This window comes from Augochlora pura, chromosome 11 (genome assembly GCF_028453695.1).
Source record: "Augochlora pura isolate Apur16 chromosome 11, APUR_v2.2.1, whole genome shotgun sequence".
Taxonomy (NCBI): domain Eukaryota; kingdom Metazoa; phylum Arthropoda; class Insecta; order Hymenoptera; family Halictidae; genus Augochlora; species Augochlora pura.
The window spans coordinates 6816489-6834390 of NC_135782.1; the positions used below are offsets into that span (position 1 = coordinate 6816489).

Below are 17902 nucleotides of genomic sequence, written 5' to 3' on the forward strand. Positions count from 1 at the left end.
ATATGAGAGTTTATAAGAGCAGTGAAGGTAGAATATAAAAATCAAGTTTCCTTCTTACGTGCGGATAAGTAAAAGGAGAGCAGCGCGTAATAAAAGAGGAAAAGGTTTCCACGAAAAAAGAAACAGCTGCAAAGAAGAATTTCTTCTTTGCTGCAAAAGTTGCGACAAAGAATGCGCGAGGCACAGAAAACGAATGTAAAACGACAAAAATGTAATTCTGCAGTTTCGGCGAAGTTTATAACGTTAACGTTGTACAGTTTAAAGTACACTTTTTACCTCGTTCGAGGAAGTCCTTGAATCCATCAGTCAGCATAATGCTTCGATTTTTGAAGACCGCGATAATTATTTTATTTAGCCGACAGCGAGCGCCTATCGCATTTCGTTTATTTTCCCTCGTATCGACCGGTTACGAAATTCGAAAGAGCGATAACTCGGTCACGTGATCTTGATCCAGATCCACGGTGCTCGATCGGTAACGTCGCGTAGATAGCATTCGGGGTCACGTGACCGCAAGTGAAAGCCACAGGTCCCTGGAATCTGCCGCAATCAAGGCGCAGTATGCGTCGGCATTAATTCCAAGCAGATAGCGTTACAACGCGGGCGCAGCTTTGACAATTTGTTTATCGGCTCCGTCGGCTAGCACGGCTCGCGAGTGTTCGATCGTCTTATTTACCGTTCACCGTTCGACGCAGCGATCTAGAATGCAGAAACCGGCGTGCGCGATCCGCGAGTGCGTTTAAAAGTTGTCGGATCACAGGTAATTCCAGCGACATATCCCTGTGCCAATTTTCATTAATCACGCGGCATCGAGCGCCCGAGGCTCCGCGAGAATTATTTCCGTTCTCGTTGAAAATATTAATCAACTCGTCCTGCCGCTAATTTAATTAAAGATAATTGACGGGATCGATAACGTCCGGAATATAAATCGCTCGTGGATTATTACCGCGGTTCTTACGGCGGAACCTCGAGATTTATAATGATCGCGTTGCGCGAAGGAAACTTTAATTGGATGTGTGCGTGCTGTACCTACGTGTGGACACCTTGGTGAAGACTATTGCTCAAGTTTTCGTTGTACGCTCGGATAAAGGAGACGGGAGCCGTGATTTTAACACCAAGGCTATGGGCAACCCGTCAAAATGTTGGACCGCGAATTATTTAATTCACGATTATTCGGATTACAAAGATACATTGATATTAATTCAATATTACAATAGAATTCGTTAAAAGTTGGAATAAATTTCTCACTGTTCATTTTATAAAATAATATAAAACAGTTGCTTTTAGTGTTCCGTATATCTAGCGTCCAAAATTTTAATTGTCATTGTCTAAAAGGATAGTTCATTTTTCGAAAAAAGTTGGTCTCTGTTAGAACATATACAGATATATTTTTTCACGACTGTGTATGGCCAGGCGTATTCTAAGGAAGGTTTTTAATTGTAATCGGAGAGCAGCCCGCCGTTCTTGCGCACATTATTAACGTCCGCCTGCCTGCCGTATTAATTTACAATGTAACTCGGCCTCTTCTGCCCGGATTCATCTCTATTATTTTTGACAGAATTAAATCAATTAAGCGGTCCCGTTCTAGCAGACCTCCTTGTATTTTAAACGTTTTCAACAGCTGAAATTACACGGACGAATAATATCTCTCTGCCTGGCGGAAGAGAAACACCGTATTCCGATCGTACTTTATTAAAAGTTTTGCTGTTTTAACTTTTATACGGCTACGTTCTTTCTATGCACTGACTGCCATTGATATTCGAGCACTTTTAAAACGGCTTTAACTTACGTTGCAATTACTGAAATATGTTCATTCAATTTCTCTTTCAAGACAAATTGTTTTCATTTTCGTTATCAAATTTGTACTCCAACTAATTGCGATTTAAAAAAATATCTCAACAAAATATAAGTAATTTCTGTCCGACTGTTAATGAGACTCGCTGTATGCTAACTTTCCGGCCGTTCATTTGTCCAATAATAACTAAATTAATTGAATTCGGGTCGGTCCCTTTAACCGTTACAATTTCCATGGGACCGAGAAAACATTGTCGACGGCCGTAGTTGGAGCGACTCCTGTAACAGACGAATCGTAAAAAAAAATTCCATCCGTAGTTTTACGATCCGAAAACGTGGATTTCACTGGCCGTTGAAGAGATCTGGCCTCAGGGACCTCATCAAACTATGGATATCAATCTGCGCCGAATACAATGGAAATTTTCGAGAGGAAAATCGACGACCTTCCCTTAATTTAATTCAGTAAAATGTTTGTCTTACAATCCTGACTTCCTTTAGGAATTCCGCTTCTTAATACCATCGTTGTTTCTATTATCATTTATTATCTTAAATGTTAATAGCTATCCCCCTTTAAAAATACTGCAAACACCGATACAAAAGAGACACTTGTTGCTGATTTCAATTTTAGTGAATACATCCGCGGAAATGCCTACAGAAGTTACCAAATAATTATGAAAATTCTTATTGTCGGAACGCAGGTTTCGAAACTCGCTAAAAATCATTACAGGAAGAAGGATGTCTCTATTCCAAGCGAAACGCGCGGCCCATTTATAAATCTACCGTAAAACGAGCCTCGGGAGCATAGAATAATATCTTGCTGCATAATTAAAATTCTTGTTGCCGTATATTTCTCATTCGCTGAATTTATTACACCGAGAAAGTAATTTCCTTTTGGCTTTTGTCAGTTTTATTATGACCTCAAACTAGCTGCACACCTGTACAGTACACGTGTACCGAACAGAAAATCTCTGAAGTAAAGTCCGTGGATTAAAGCTTAACTTCGATACTACAATTACGCTGGAGAAAGAATTTTACAAGTTGATCCTTAGTTAACGGACCGTGGATTGTACACATTTATGACAAAAAGGAGTAAGCAAATCCGTAACATGTTACAAAAATTCGAGGACGTTGTTGCATTACTTTTAACTTATTACAGTTATTAAAAGAAGCGAGATCTTTTTAAATCATTTATATTTCTTATATTTCTGTCGTAGACGATTTTTATTTTGCATAAAGATCTGTTATTTAAGCGACGATTGACATTAAGAGATACGATCGAAATTAATTGACCAATCTGAAAATTTGATGGTTGATTGCAAATTTAATCGTTAATTATAATTGATGATTTTTGTCGAACTTTGATCCAGGTGCGCGCGTGGAGCAGGATTTTCGTGAACGCCACACCGTCAGCGACGCTGTCCCATCGCGCTTTGGGGTGGTGGCGGCGGTCAGGTGGTGGAAAGGTGGTGGATAGGTGGCGGATAGGTGGTGGTGGCTGGCTGGATTGCGCACACGCGCGAGATTTCCCGGGGAACCGGGTCTTTCCGGGTCTCCGACACGGTTTTCCCTCGTACGGCTCACTCCGGCGTCCGACGTGCGACACGGCAACAGGTGAGAGACGGGACCGACTCTTCGCGGAAGATCCTCGAAACGACCAGAAGGATCAGAGAGGGAGATAGAGTGTGTGACACACTGGTGACGGTGACGCGGCGATCCACGCGTCTCGATCCGATCCACGCGCGTCCACGTTGCGAGAAAACCTGCGACGGATCTACCATCGGCAGGGCGAGGCTAGTTTCGCCGCTGGACAGACGAATTAGGGGAGAGGATCCGTTTCCCGAGGGACCGGAATCGTCGAGGGAAAATGAGCGTCGAGGACGCCATCAACTATAAGCCCAGCGAGGAGGAGGATTACTATGCTCTCCTCTCCTGCGACGAGAACTCCACGGTGAGTTTCGTTATGTGCTTTTATTCTCGTTCGTGATATTGCAGTTTTACCACATATTGTTTAGAGACGACGGTTTTACGACCTGTTCCAAGACCTTTCAGTTTTTAGGACTCTATTTTGGTTTTTGGGGCTCAATTTTAGTTTCTAGGACTCAATTTCAGGTTTTAAGATTCCATTTTAGTCCCTAGTACTCAATTTTAGTTTACAAGACATTATTTTGATTTACAAGACTCTGTTTTAGCTTATACGACTCAGTTTTAGCTTTTACGAGTCAGTTTTAGCTTGTAAGGCTCAGATTTTGCTGCTAGGACTCAATTGTAGCTTCTAGGTCTCAAATATAGTTTTTAGAATTTAATTTTAATTTACACGATTCAGTTTTTGTTGTGATGCTCCGCATTTCTAGAATTCATTTAACGTTAAATCTAACATGGTTTCATATTTTTTATTTCAATTTTCCACTATTACAGTAGATCACAATGACCATATTTCTGAAAAAGTGATATTGTCAGGAGAAGAAACAAAACTATTAATGCAATATACTTGAAAGCAAGTAATCGAGTTTTAATAAAGGAAACAATATTCTAGAATGTGCAAGCTATAACTTAAAATTTTTTAGTGTCAATAGTATTGCTAGTTTTTGAGCGACAATTATTTGAAAACTGAACTGGGTCTATGAGACCCAAAACGACATACACGTCTCGCATAGAAAGTGTGACAACGTAGAATTCAAGTTTGCTGAATTTATGAATACTCTTTCGTAGAATTCAAGTTTGCTGAATTTATGAATACTCTTTCGTAGAAAATGGTTGAACCAATTTGTCCGCCAAAGCAGAGATTGTAACAAAAATGGTATAGAGTCTAAATAAATACGGTCTTCTCCTGGTTATAAAGCAAGTTACTTTCAAAGCTAGGTAGATTCAGCGACGAGATGTTCCGTCGTTGGCCTCGAGTTTTAGTTGCAATTCGTTGTAAAAGTGTTGCGCGAATTTGCTGGCTTTCCGTCGCCGTGTTTATCGGATCAAATTCGCGCAGGAAACAGGATCGTAATGGATGAGGGAATCTAAATGAGACACTAAATGATAAAGCGATGTTCGCAACAGGAGAACCGCAATTTATTCCGAGGGACCACCTTATTTGGTCTACTGTTTTTGAGAAGGATCGACGGAGAATGCTTGGTTGAATTATTGCGGTGGCTGTTTTCTGTGTTATTGTAATTTGAAGCACGGTTTCGTAGTTCTTGGGTTAATTAGCTAGCCATTTTTAGCCACGGTGTTCAAGGGCATACTTCAACGAGGGCTGTATAAAAAGTCGACGTTCGCGAAGTTTTTCATTTTGTCGAAAAGTGACCTTTGTGTGGCCAGTTCATGGACCAAGATGGAAATCGTCTAATCAAGTGGAGAATATTAAAAATAATACATTGACATTTATCAATTCCTGATAATACATTGTATATACATAGTCAATGAAGCGATTTGAAGTATTTTCTCATTCGACGTTTTCAAATTCTTCTCATCATCCCACTATTTTAAATTACATAAAATCCACAGTTTACTATTTATCAATAATTAACGGCGCTGTCTGAATTTTTATTCGGAATTAACATCAGAAACGTAGTCGCACTAGATTTATAACCATCACATCTATTCAACGGAATCTGCGACGCATTTTATAATTCGACATTTTTAAATTTTTGTCAATACTTCGACCGCCGCGACAGCCATTTGAAAAGCTTAAAACTTCGCGTGACCAAATAAAACTGGCGAAGCTAAGCTGCACGACAACCATTACTTTTTCAATATTCCTACATATTACCGTAAAAATACGTTCTCAAATCCGTGGAAATAATTCAAAGCGTTAATCTTCTTACGGACACGAATTTCACCTATTCATTCGCCAGCTTCGAACTACACAGCTGATCGCTATAGTCACGCACAGCGAAGGGTTGGTTCCCGAGAATTCAAATAAATTTCGCACGTCGCTGAATCCCACGGATTCCACGACATTCAGGAGTTAATGACAAGTCGGACGCGAAGATAGTCAATCGAGTTAGGGAGACTACCCTGATTCAACATTCTCCTCGAGCTGGAGATTCTTCCGCGCTGCGCGAAGCACGCGTTATCGAATGCTCCCCCGGAAGTTACGCACGGTTAATTAGTCCCGGTGTCTGCCGCGTCGAACAGGGATAATTCCATCGGCGTCCGTGGAACTTAAATCATTCAGCCACGGCCGAACTTCTCGGTTAATATCGATCAACGCACCGTGCGAGCATCTCGAACAGCAGTTCGTCTCGCAAAAATATGCTGCTCGATTTATTCTCGTTAGCGCGTGCTCTCTCTCCTTCTCGTTTTTCCCCACTCTTTTTGTTTTTTAATCGTACGCGATTAAAAGCGTAACGATTCGATTAACGAGTTGATTGCAGCGGTGGTCGCCGGTGTCAGCGGAATCAAATAGATTATTCCAATTACCGTGATTATTTTGCTGTAATGAAATGCGCGCCGATGACCGTCCAGATGAAACGTGATTTTGACGCACGATTTCATCAGATTTTCGAACAGTTTCGTGCTCTCGAGAAGATAGCAATAAAGCGCGAACGTTGCAAGCTTGTGGAAAAAATAAGAAGTTAGCGATAAAAAGTGACGATTACAAACTCGCGAAGGAACAAGAAGACAGCAATAAAGAGTGGAGAATTTCTCACTTCGGGAAGAAGAAGAGGATCGTAATAAAGAGTGGAAATTCCAAGCTTGTGGGGGGAGAACAAACTTGTAGCAATAAAAAGTGAAAATTCCATGCTACTGAGAGAACAAGAAGGTCGCAATAAAGGGTGAACATTTCAAGCTTCTAAGAGAACGAGAATGTAGCAATAACGAGGGAGAATTTCAAGCTCGTGATTGAAGAAGATAACAATGAAAAGTGAAATGTTTTGGTGTTGATGCTTGGTTAGAAAATTGGGTTGTGCACGGGGCGCAGATTGGCCGCGATTGAAATTGGAGTAGCAGCGTCGGATTGATGCGATATTGCTTCTGAATGGGTTAATACCCGAGGTCGAGGATCGCGATTGTTGTAATAAAACGGCTCAAAACGGGCAGCGTCTTCTGCAATTACCCAATATCGTTCGTTTATCTCTGTCGCGGCGATAAACGCCTCGTCGTTCCACGAGCCCCGTTGCAAACAATGTTGACGACAGTTTCGTAGCGATACGTTCTTGTCGTTCTACATCGTACCTCGAAGATTCCGCAACAAATTTTCCTTACATAATTGAATTTTTGGTATCATCGCTTCTTAGAAAAATCGAACGGAACGGAGAATTGAAAAGATTAGATTGCAGATTTGTATGCCTGAATGCATTTAATTTTTTCTCACTGTGAAATTCAATTTACTCATTAAACTGCGAATTTATATGCATTAAAAGAATTTAATTTGTATAAAATTGATTAAAAGTATTTAGAAATATCAATGCCTTACTCTCAATTTATTAGAATGATTAAAGAAAGAATTAACTTACTATTTAATTTCTACTCCTTAAAGCTGATGTAGATAATTTTTATTTTGCATTAAATTCAGCAATCTCATAACAGTTACGAGACTTCTCAATTCTCCATAACTTCTAAAAAACCGGAACCGACATCGCAACTGTTTCCAACCCCCGAATAAAATCCGCGTGAATTAATTTTCAATTTCATTTGTTTTTCGTCACGAGAAACATTCTGCTCGGCGACAAAGATTTTCCTCTGCTCCGCAAGTTTCCCCCGTAAGTCGGGAACCCGAACATCAGCGGTGCGTGGAATCTTGTACAGTTTTTGTTCCAGTGTCAATATAGCACTTGGCTTCCAAGTTTAGAGACCCCATAGTACACGTCGGCGGAATGTCCGCGAGCAACGCGGAGTTTCAAGAGCAAGGTAAAGGGCGGAATGTCGAGGCTCGGAACGCGACAGTTGGCGGCGTTGGTTATTGACACAGAGGGTTAATGGAATAACTTAACGAAATAACGACGTGACGGGGAACGTTCCACGGCAGGGGCGTGAACGCGCGTCGCGACGATACAGAAGACGAGAGAGGTGTTATCGAACGCGGTTCCGTCGCGTCGGCACCGTCGACGTAGACGCGAGAGCCCCGACGAGTTTTCCTTTTCTGGCGGCGCGCGGTCGACGAAGCCCGCCGGTTCCTCGTCAATTTCACCGGTTAATGGGGACGAGTGATATTTGCCGGGCAATTTAATGAATTCGCCTAATGGGCGGGAGGAGGGTAGAATTTCTTAATGGAACAACGGCGGGAGCAGTCCGTCGGTAAACAGGCAAACACGATCGCTCATTAACTCCCCCCACCATCCTCGAGCTTTATTTAAAGCCGCGCCGTTTATTTTCAGTGGAGGCTGGCAATCACTTCGGATCGCCACGAAAACAATGGAAATTATACCGCTTTCGTAGTGTCCGTTCGCGGGCATTACACCAGCGAACGTGTTATCCAGAAATATTTGTGAACGGAGAAAGTTATTTTACAACCAGTCGTTAAACCTCAACTGCTACTAGCAGGACCTCGATTATACGACCCAATCAATGTTCGGATAATAGATTAGTCAGTTAAAGTGCTAGGTGTCATTTTTATTGATTGTACAATAAATTGTTTTCTACATGATCCGCCTTGGATTGAACTGGTTATAAATAAAAGGTATTTAAATAGCAGGTTATTCTGATGTTGGAGGAAAGGGTAATCGAGTTTCTTTTACGAGAGTGATATTAATTACTTATTCATTTGTGGTGGTAATGTAATATAAGAACAATTGCGGGAAAAGCACAGGTGGAACGTTTTTAATACACTGGCTTTTATTCAATCGAGCTTGGACACCCTCGTAATTGATATACAAAGAATAATTGATTTTGATATTTCATGTACCATTTTCATGTCAATGAAAACGCAATGTGACTTTTAACAAATGTAGTAGTTACAGATTAATAAATTACGAATTTTTATGTACAATAAAAATTGTCTGCATATCTTGTCAGATACGGGAGCTAAATAGAGAGATCTTTTCTCAATCATTTCAACAAATCAAATTTAATGTAATATAATTTTTGTATTCTTCACATATTTTTGTCGTTCAGCATTTTATCTACTTATTTTTGCTATAAATATATAAAATGCATAAAATAATATATTTCTTGCGTACGTACGTTTACTTTAATGTTTAAATATTGGTGACCAGAGATCATAGGGTTTACGTCTAAATATTGATAACAGAAGATTTCGAGATTGACGCGTGAATTGTTAAAAATTACGCTACGAAGGGATCCGGATGTCGATTAGGCTCAGTTAAATATCGTTCGCGATAGGTTGGTCCGACTGTCTCCCGTCGCTTTTATGGTAGGCGCTATTTACGGCGTTATTTGGACCGAGTTTGAAGGGTTGCTTGGATGACTGATTATTCCGGTAATTTTTGCAACGCTAAATTTATCAGCTGCCGAACGAAGTTACCGTACTCGAGGGCCGCGAATTTCACGAGGAACTGTCCCGACTAGCTTTCGTGTCTATTTTGTCGCAGGTGGAACAGATCACGGCCGAGTACAAGGTTCTCGCCCTTCAATACCACCCGGACAAGAACGAAGGCGGCAAGGAAGCCGAGCGGAAGTTCCAGCAACTGAAGGTTTGTTCGCAACTCTCTGAACTTTCTTCAAAACTACGGAACAAATATCCTCTACGCTGACTTTTACAGTGTCGTACATTGTTAACAGTAAACTCAACGTACCGACCGAAATCATCGGATTCACAATTTTTATTTTCGCATTGTTGTAGTTGGAAAACTCTTTCTTAACACTTTGCCTGATAATCTACTATATCTTCGCAACTTGATTAGTTCATAAACAACAACTTCGCCGTGTAACTTGATTTTGAATTTTGATCCAGTTTCGTAAAGTATTCTTAATCAAATTGTTTGTAAAATTGTTAATGTCTCTTTAATAAGAATGTCGGTGGACTAGTCTCGACGAAGTGATTCTCGGATTTCAAAGTAACCTGTAGAAATCGGATCACGGTAAATCTAGTTCGTGGATACGAATTAATTGGCGAAAAATGAGTCACCGGTAACTGGTTTCGCCTTAGTTTTTGCCACAGTTGGCCTTGTCGATGCTACCGCGACACCGGACAGTCTATCGAGATCGAACGATCTACCAGCTCAAGAACAATCGTCGACACTGTTTTATAATAGGAGATTCTACCTTTAGAATTTCTCTTTAAAATCGCTGATTCTAGAACGCGTTATTTTTATCCCCTATTGGAGAATTTTATTCACCTCGCGAATCGATTCGGTCGGCGAACGATAAAATGGAGACCTATCCCATCGCACCTTCCGTATAATTTTATAACAATTGTACGAATGCATAATGCCCCGCAGTCGACCGATAATTCTCTCGATTCTGGCCACTGTCGCGTATAATAATATTCTTAGTAATAATCCTATTAATTGACAGGCGTGTCATTTGAATTTTATATTAAATTAGACTGTTCGTTGAAAAATAAAACGAAACGGATTTGAGACTAGTAAATCCCTTGCAAATAACATCGCGTTATAAAAGCAGCTATCAGATTTCTCAGGAATTAAATCCGGCGCAGAGGCGAGCGATAAAAACAAGACGGGACGCTTCAGAAGCGCGTCGATCAAACGCGTATCGTGCTGCGATCGAAAGGCTACTCGTCGTTTCCTCTTTTCTGTTATGGCAGCACGCGAAAGAGGTTCTCTGCGACCCCGAGAAAAGAAGCAACTACGACAAATGGAGGCGTAGCGGGATCGCTATCAGCTACAAGCAGTGGCTCGGAATGAAGGAGCACGTTCACCAAGTGAGTCAAGTTGAAAAATTCCACGGCGACGTTCCTCGGCGGGCGCAACAATGGGGGCGAAGAAGTCGAACCCGTTCGTGCGAGAAATTTCTTGGCCCCCCTCCCCCCGGAACCTCTGCTCCGCTCGTCAAATCTTTCCCAGAATGTCGGGACTGCCTTCCAGGGGGTAGCGCATTATTCGGTTTACCTTACATTCGCGACTCGCCGGTATTTCAAAACGCTTTGTGCTCCCCCGCGCAAATTGCTCGAACTTCGATGAAGGAAGTTTATTTGTCGATGCCGAGGATTAATCTTGCATTGCGTAGAGAAATTTTTAACGAACGGCGTCGGAAGCTGTTCTGAAACTTCACTGGAAGGGAATTCTGTTCTCGGTCCGATATAATGAGTTCCCTTTGGATTGGCAGTCTTTGTCGGATTATTTATTTATTTATTCCTTTATTTATCTATTTATTTATGGAAATATATACCGGCACGGTAGCCTTTGTTACGAACAGAGAGAAAACTTTGCAATAGTCTTTCACGGAACAACAATACTTTCATGTTTGTGTAGAACGATGTAGAAGATGCGTTTAATTGGCGATTCTTTAATTTTTATATACATTTAAACGTTTATTATTTTTTCCTTGCAATTACTTCTTACGGTTGCGTTGTATACTGGAAATTTCTCGCGTGACTCGGGATTGTAGAACCTCCATTATCGAAGCATGGATGAAATTTTTTATTTGATACAGTAAAGGAACATTGAAAAGCGCGCCAGCTTGTTAGACAGCTAATGAATTGTTGAGCGTGCTGGCTAAATATGGCTACGTTAATTTAATGAATGCATTATGGTTAGCTTACAGTGAGCTAATTAAATCGCTGCAGAACTGATTCAAAGAAATATTACTGCACTGAAACATTGGATCAAATAATCCTGAAAAAAGGATCTTTAAAGCTCGAAAAAAGATCGTTAAGATCTCATTACGGACTTTCGAAAATCCTGCAGGGGCTTAACATTTTAATTATTGGAAACCTATTAATAGACTAGTGAATAACTGAGCTTCGTCTAATTAAGTTCGATAATTTTCTTTTAAATAACAATTCCGGAAGGCTTACATTTGTACGGATCTGAATAATTCGTTGAATTAAGTGTGAAATTGCTGTCACTTTTATTTTTTATAAAATTTCTAGCTGTTGATTTTTCATCTTAACTCTTTAACTGTTACATAACTCGTATGTGGGTAATAAAATTGTTTGCTCGGTTTTTAGAATTTACTGTTACGCTGATCTGTTATCATTAGTTTGATTAAATGAAATACTTTAATATGCTTTATGGTGACACGTACTTTCCGATACGTAATGGATTAAAAATTGTTCCCTCCGAGAAGAAAATTGCTTGCCCGCGTTTCTGAAAACTGTCCGCAGAGCCAGTTCACACAGTTTACGATTCGCTTCTGGGCAGCTCAATATTTCAGTGGCCGGCGAGCAAAAGTTTCCGGCGCTGTTCAATGTTTCTATCGTATAATGGAGGTACCGAGTTCCGCTTTCCTGTTAACCCTCCTACGGTGTTGGTAAAAACTTATCCTCTAACTTAATTTAACAGAAATTACGATAAAAGCTAATGGTGTTCGTCGGGTCATCTAGCCTTGATTAAACAAATACTTGCATATCTTTGGGATCTGCACTGTAACACGTGTTTTAAGCTTATTACGTGAAAGTAATGTTATACCGAAGGAAGAAATAATTGCTTTGCAGAATTATCGAAATAGTAAATTGAAAAATTATAAAATATGAAGTATCTTCATTTTTGCAAAATATAGATCTTACAATTTCTATTTCACGCTTATGCGATCAATTTCATGTGGAAGTCTACTATCTTAAAATTTGCATGAAAATAACAGAGCCAATTTTAATTCCAAGTGGTAATTAAGATTAGTAGCTTAATACACGATCTGGGTCATACGTAGAGACTCGTGACACCATAGAAGGGTGAACGCTGGGTTTACGGAGCATTAAAAGCAAACATTTTGCTTAACAAAGGTTTGGATGCAGGATAAAATTTTTATTCCTAAGAAAAACGACGCATCCCTAATGTATTATTGTTTAAAGAATTGTCTGATCATTAATGATCCATATAAGTAGTGTTTAAATTACATCATTTTTACGAGGCCATTAAATTTAGTTTCCATGATTCTATTTTTGCAAATTGTGACTTGCGACGTTTTTTATTTACAGTCATAGATATACAGGGTGTCCCAGAATATTTACGAGACATAATCAATTATATTCTCTTTCATTTTCATAACTTACAACGAATAATGAATTATTCGAATAAAAGGAATTCATACGGGAAATTATCTTAGCTTGACTTTAGCATCTTGATATGAACATTTCTCATCCATTTAACCTGAGTAACTAATAGCATAATCTTCGTGCCAACCTTTCTGGATACCTTTCTGTACGTTCAGAATAATCGTAAACTGAAATATTTGAAACTTGCAATCCCCACGAGTCCCGTAAACCCAGTGTTCAAAAAAAAAGGGAAAAGGTGGGCCATGGGTGGTGAAGGGCGCGTGTCAGATAGTAGTAGAGTCTAATCAATAAGAAATGCAATCGAATGCGTCGTAGTCGATGCACTGGAGCAAACCGAAGACGAAGGATCGCATGCTGCAGGACGCGTCGGGCGAGGCGGCCGGTTCCCCAGGGCAGACCAAAGTGCTTCCGCCGAACGCCCATAGGAGAGCATCGGAAGGCGGTGCGAATATTTATTATGGGGCCCGTCGCGACCACGGATGGGACTGCGACGCGCCCAGCGAGGTCGTCAACAAGTTCCGCAACTACGAGATCTAAGGGGTCGAGGGATTTCCACGTGGGAGCCCGTTGCCGGCAGGACCAACAATACACTTACTTGCGTGTCTACCTTTCAGCTATACGGAATGGAAACAACCAAAAAACACGGAGAGAGAAGGCGAACAGCATCCAACACGTACACACTCTGAACAGCTCGATACACGAATTTCACGTTCGTCATTGTCCAACCGAGGGATAAGGTGAACAGGGTCCTGGAATCGGTGGGTCCTAGCCGATGAAGCCGATGAATCTGTTCGCAATTTTTCTTTCGCTCGCGAGCTGGTTGGAGGATCAATGATCGATGCTGCGGGAAACGACGACGAATTGAAAACAGCTCGGATCGTTTTGCTAGGTTATGTTCATTTGCGAACTGGTTGGCGACGAAGATTCATCGCCGACACACGGTTTCGTCGTTCAGTCTCGCGAAGGTTGGGATCATTTCCGACGGATTAAGGACAGGAAGCACGGTGCTGCGAGAATTCGCAGACGACTCGCAAATCGAATGTTCCAAGTTCCTCTATGATTTCGCTGCTACGCTTTTTGTTAACGATCCGCCGTGGGAGAAAGACGGCGTCGTATTTTCGCTCTCGTCTGTCAGTCAGCCGAGCATAATTGTTTTAGCAGCGGCTATCAGAGTTCCCGGATCGCTTTGTAACCTTGTTTTCGTTTCCGAAGCGGCCAGGAGCCGAAGGCGTAAACCGTCTTGCGAAGGTGCCGGAAGAAGGTACGATGGTTCGCATGATTTTCCAATTCCGTTTACGTTCGCGAGGTCGACGGACTCCGGCGGTATATAACATCGGGGTATCCTCGACGATATTTTCACGTTTCATTTCGCCGTCGACCACTGTACCTGAAGAACGACCGCGTTTGCGCGCGGTAAAAAGAAAACCGGAGGGGACGTCGGAGGCCGAAGTTTGGCGCAGCGGGAAAGATGCTCTTGTTCCAGGAGGAAGACGAGCATTGTTCCGGAGGAAGTCGCGGAACCGAAGGTCCACGGGGGGCGACTTTATAATCTTGTTTTCATTTGCTGGGAGAATGGAAACTGGCGAAGAAGTGGGAACCGAAAGGGGGGGGGCTGGATGTAATTTGATTATCGTCGACGCCGGAAGAGTAGGCGCGGAACCGAGACGTTCTTATTTTAACACAGTACAAAATGCAATTGAAAAGAACAGACGGAAATTGAATAGGTATCTTAAGTGTACACGGCGGAGAGAAAGAAGAGGATCCTCGGGACTTCGTTGCGCGCGTCGTAGCGGGGAACGTTGAATAACGCGCGTTAAATGGAGGAAACAGGACAGATAAGGGGTGGATCTTTCGAACTTAATTGAAATTCGCAATGGGAGTATCGTTCGGCTGTAACGGGCATTGAAAAGAGGACAACGATCTTCCGGTGGCGATTGTATTCGCGGTCGGTACGACGAACGGAGAGCGATACAATTTAATCATTGCGGATTTTATTATCTACGCTGAACAACGGGCGAGATGACGATCGAGAGAGAGCGAGGGCGGGAGAGCGACGATATAATTATCGGAGAAGAAAGAATGACGAGACAAAGGGGACAGTCTTAATGATCTGCGTCGGAGTGGATGAAAAATGGAGCGGGCAAGAAGATGACGGTGGAGCTTAATTATCATAGACAATGAAGTGAGGCGAGGTGGAGGAGATGGGGACGGTTTTAATCCGTGCGTCGTGCATCGGGGGAAAGGAGGAGAACGGCCAGATAAGCAGGACGGTCTAATTTTGTTGTCGGTCCTGATTTTCGAGATCCTTTTTTTAGAGGCGTTCGATCGATCTCGAAGACACGAAGCTCTCTGTTCTCTGGAGGATCAGCGAGAGGACAGAGCGCGAGCGCTGTTCCAGCTTTCGATTTTTAATTATCGACGCGTTGCTGCGCTCAGCCGTGACGACGGCGACGGGACAGACTCGAAGGCTCGCCGGCCAGAGATGGAAGTTCTACGATCGGTTGGACGGTGGTATTGATGTCATGATGTCGTGTCGAGCGGAGCTGGATATCCACGATTCCACGGAGGGAACCGAAAACGTAAGGGAATAAATAGTTGTTTCTACTTGTACGTTACTCGCGAGGGAACGCGCTCGAGTGGCCCGCGATCATGCCCCTTAACGAGATCTCGAAATGACGCCGGTGGTAATTGCACGTAATTAGTTTCGTTTGCTTCATTGCACGGTTTCGAAATTGTTAGAAGGTCCCTCGAATTCCCGGCTGTGCGGTATCGTTGATTGCTTTCGTCAATATTAGCTAACGTCGTTCAGAAATATTGCTGGCGGATGCAGATTCGGTAAAACATTGCGCGAAGATCGCGTGGATTCTAATAAGGTAGCATAATTCGCAGCTTTCTTTTCTCGCTTCGAATTAACTTATGCGAATCTATGCTTTAAAGTTCGGAAATATTAATGGGATGATATGTCCATAAGACTATGGACTTTATGCATTTATGACAAAAATGAATAGGTGAATATAATAACAGTGAGAACGTATAAACGTGTCAAAGATACTACGCGTTTAATGCATCGAGAAAGAAAATAAATGCTTACTAAGATCTCCCGCATCACGCAGTCAATTTTTGTTTCGCACAAAGATCCACGGTCTATATTAATAAACAAACGTCTAGACATTATGCAACAGTTACTCCACTTAGTTTAATCGACGCGAGTTTCGGCCTTGATACATCACAGCCTCCCATTGATAGACTATTACATGACGCCGCTTCGCTGTATAGAAATGATTTGATTATTAAAATAAAATCCTCTTCGGATCTTCCCGCAAAACGCAGACGAATCGATTCGAGCGATTCGATAAGACGACGCGACGCGATTCGCGAGGCTCGAAGCGTAATGGCACTCGAGCGGTTTCCCGCGACGTCGAGTAACTAGAAGAAAATAAAAAAAAAAAAAAAAGAATAATAAAACGTAACTCGTTGTTCTAAACATTGAGTGCTCCTCAGTGGAGACCTTAATCAGTTTTGCGAGCTTGAAAACCGCGTTCCGACGACCGCGCATCGCCGCGACGAAGATTTTTCCGGGCGAAGGGAAATTGTTTAAGCGATCGTTTGCCACTGTCGAGCAAATCGATGACGGCGCACTTGTACCTGTGTCAAACGCAAAATGTATATCGTTTTTTCTCTCCCGACGACACTTGAACGTTACGGAGAGTCCAAACACTAGCCCATAGATCTCGCGCTCACCCACCCCACCCCCAAAATCCCGCGTGTTTCAACCCCCTCGTCGGAGAACCGGTCGCGGAAGAACGATATTTCGTTCTGGCAAACTGTCCGACGGACTTTATCAAAATTCATCTGTCGCGTTTATTTTCGAAACGGGATTGAAAGCTGCCGGAATCGCGCGCGCGCGCGCGCGAGAGAGAGCCGATCGTCCGAAGAACGGCGGATTAAAAAATATATTCTGTTTGTCGAAACAATACTTCGTTTCGCGGAACCGTACCGTCGAAAACGATCGCTTTGTAGATTGCCTGTTCACGGAATTTTCTGAAACTTTCAATTTGCCCCGTCCGCTTTGACAAACTCCGTTCAACGTTTCGCCTCGTTTGCGCGAATTTGTTGACGCGATGTAATTTTAATTAGAGACTTCCGTCGCGAAGTTGTATCGCTTTACAACGGCAAATAATAAATTCAAATCTGTTCGTTTCTATGCGATTCGATGGAGTGGAGGATACAGACGATGAAACATTCGGGAGCACACCTGGTTATTAGACTATCAACGTAACGCGAGCCGCGTTATAGTTACAATTGAATTGGTGAGATCAATTCGATTGCTTCAATCGGTAAATTATCAGCTAGCTTTGAGCCAGCCAATTAAATCGCCGTTTGCTAATTCGAACAAATGCTGCACTAGAAAATTTGATATTTTATACAAGTATATTTAACCTCTTGCACTCGAAGCTATTTTATCTGTAAATACGAAATGGTTTTTCTGACACACACTATGTCATTTTATATAACTTAGTGGAATTTATGCATTGTCTTGTAAATTACACAATATTTATCCTTTTAACACACTCTAAAATATAAATAAACATAATACTGTAGAAGTTATTTTGTAATATGATATAACAAGTTTCAGTGGTGTTATAGAGTCGTCACTCGATTGCAAAGGGTTAAACAATATTTAATTCACGAAGTGATTGAAACAGTTAACTAGTTAAATGAAAATGTTTCGACTGTTTCATAACTGCTCCACCACCAATTTGCGTATCATTTGTTCTTTACGTTTGAAACGAATAATCGTGATTTCGAGTTAATGATCGGTGATTTTCGCGGGACAAGCGAGCGTGTTAATGCGACTGCGAATCGATACAAAGGGAAAAGAATCGAGGCGAAAATGGGGTTTGAGAGGCATCGCTAAGAGCTACCGTCGACAATACCGGAACGTTCGTCCCGGCCGCAGCTTTTCAATAGATCGAAAATACGGACACTCAATTTATCAATTTCGCCATTGAAAGCCACTCGACGGCTCTGAATAGGCTCGAA

At 41.9% G+C, this 17902-nt stretch overlaps 1 protein-coding gene across 3 annotated transcripts; it reads left to right on the top strand.

Annotated features, from left to right (window-relative positions):
• Positions 1-566: 566 nt before the first annotated feature.
• Positions 567-17539, top strand: Jdp (DnaJ domain-containing protein). Of its 3 annotated transcripts, none has more exons than XM_078194118.1 (5): positions 567-757; positions 3159-3739; positions 9276-9377; positions 10451-10567; positions 13175-17539. In XM_078194118.1, the coding sequence occupies exons 2-5, from the start codon at positions 3656-3658 to the stop codon at positions 13394-13396; spliced, it is 525 nt and encodes a 174-aa protein (XP_078050244.1). In that variant the 5' UTR covers positions 567-757; positions 3159-3655; the 3' UTR covers positions 13397-17539. The 3 variants fall into 3 exon arrangements, with proteins under 3 accessions (XP_078050244.1, XP_078050246.1, XP_078050245.1); XM_078194120.1 differs by having other exon boundaries at positions 13220-17539; XM_078194119.1 differs by lacking the exon at positions 567-757 and adding an exon at positions 2231-2260.
• The last annotated feature ends 363 nt before the right edge of the window (positions 17540-17902 follow it).

What these genes read in the sequence shown, in the direction of transcription:
- Jdp (XM_078194118.1), top strand. Translation starts at nt 3,656, where the DNA reads ATGAGCGTCGAGGACGCCATCAACTATAAGCCCAGCGAGGAGGAGGAT. An exon ending in CCTGCGACGAGAACTCCACG is followed by an intron (nt 3,740 to 9,275) that starts GTGAGTTTCGTT and finishes ATTTTGTCGCAG; the next exon opens with GTGGAACAGATCACGGCCGA. An exon ending in TGAAGGAGCACGTTCACCAA is followed by an intron (nt 10,568 to 13,174) that starts GTGAGTCAAGTT and finishes AATGCGTCGTAG; the next exon opens with TCGATGCACTGGAGCAAACC.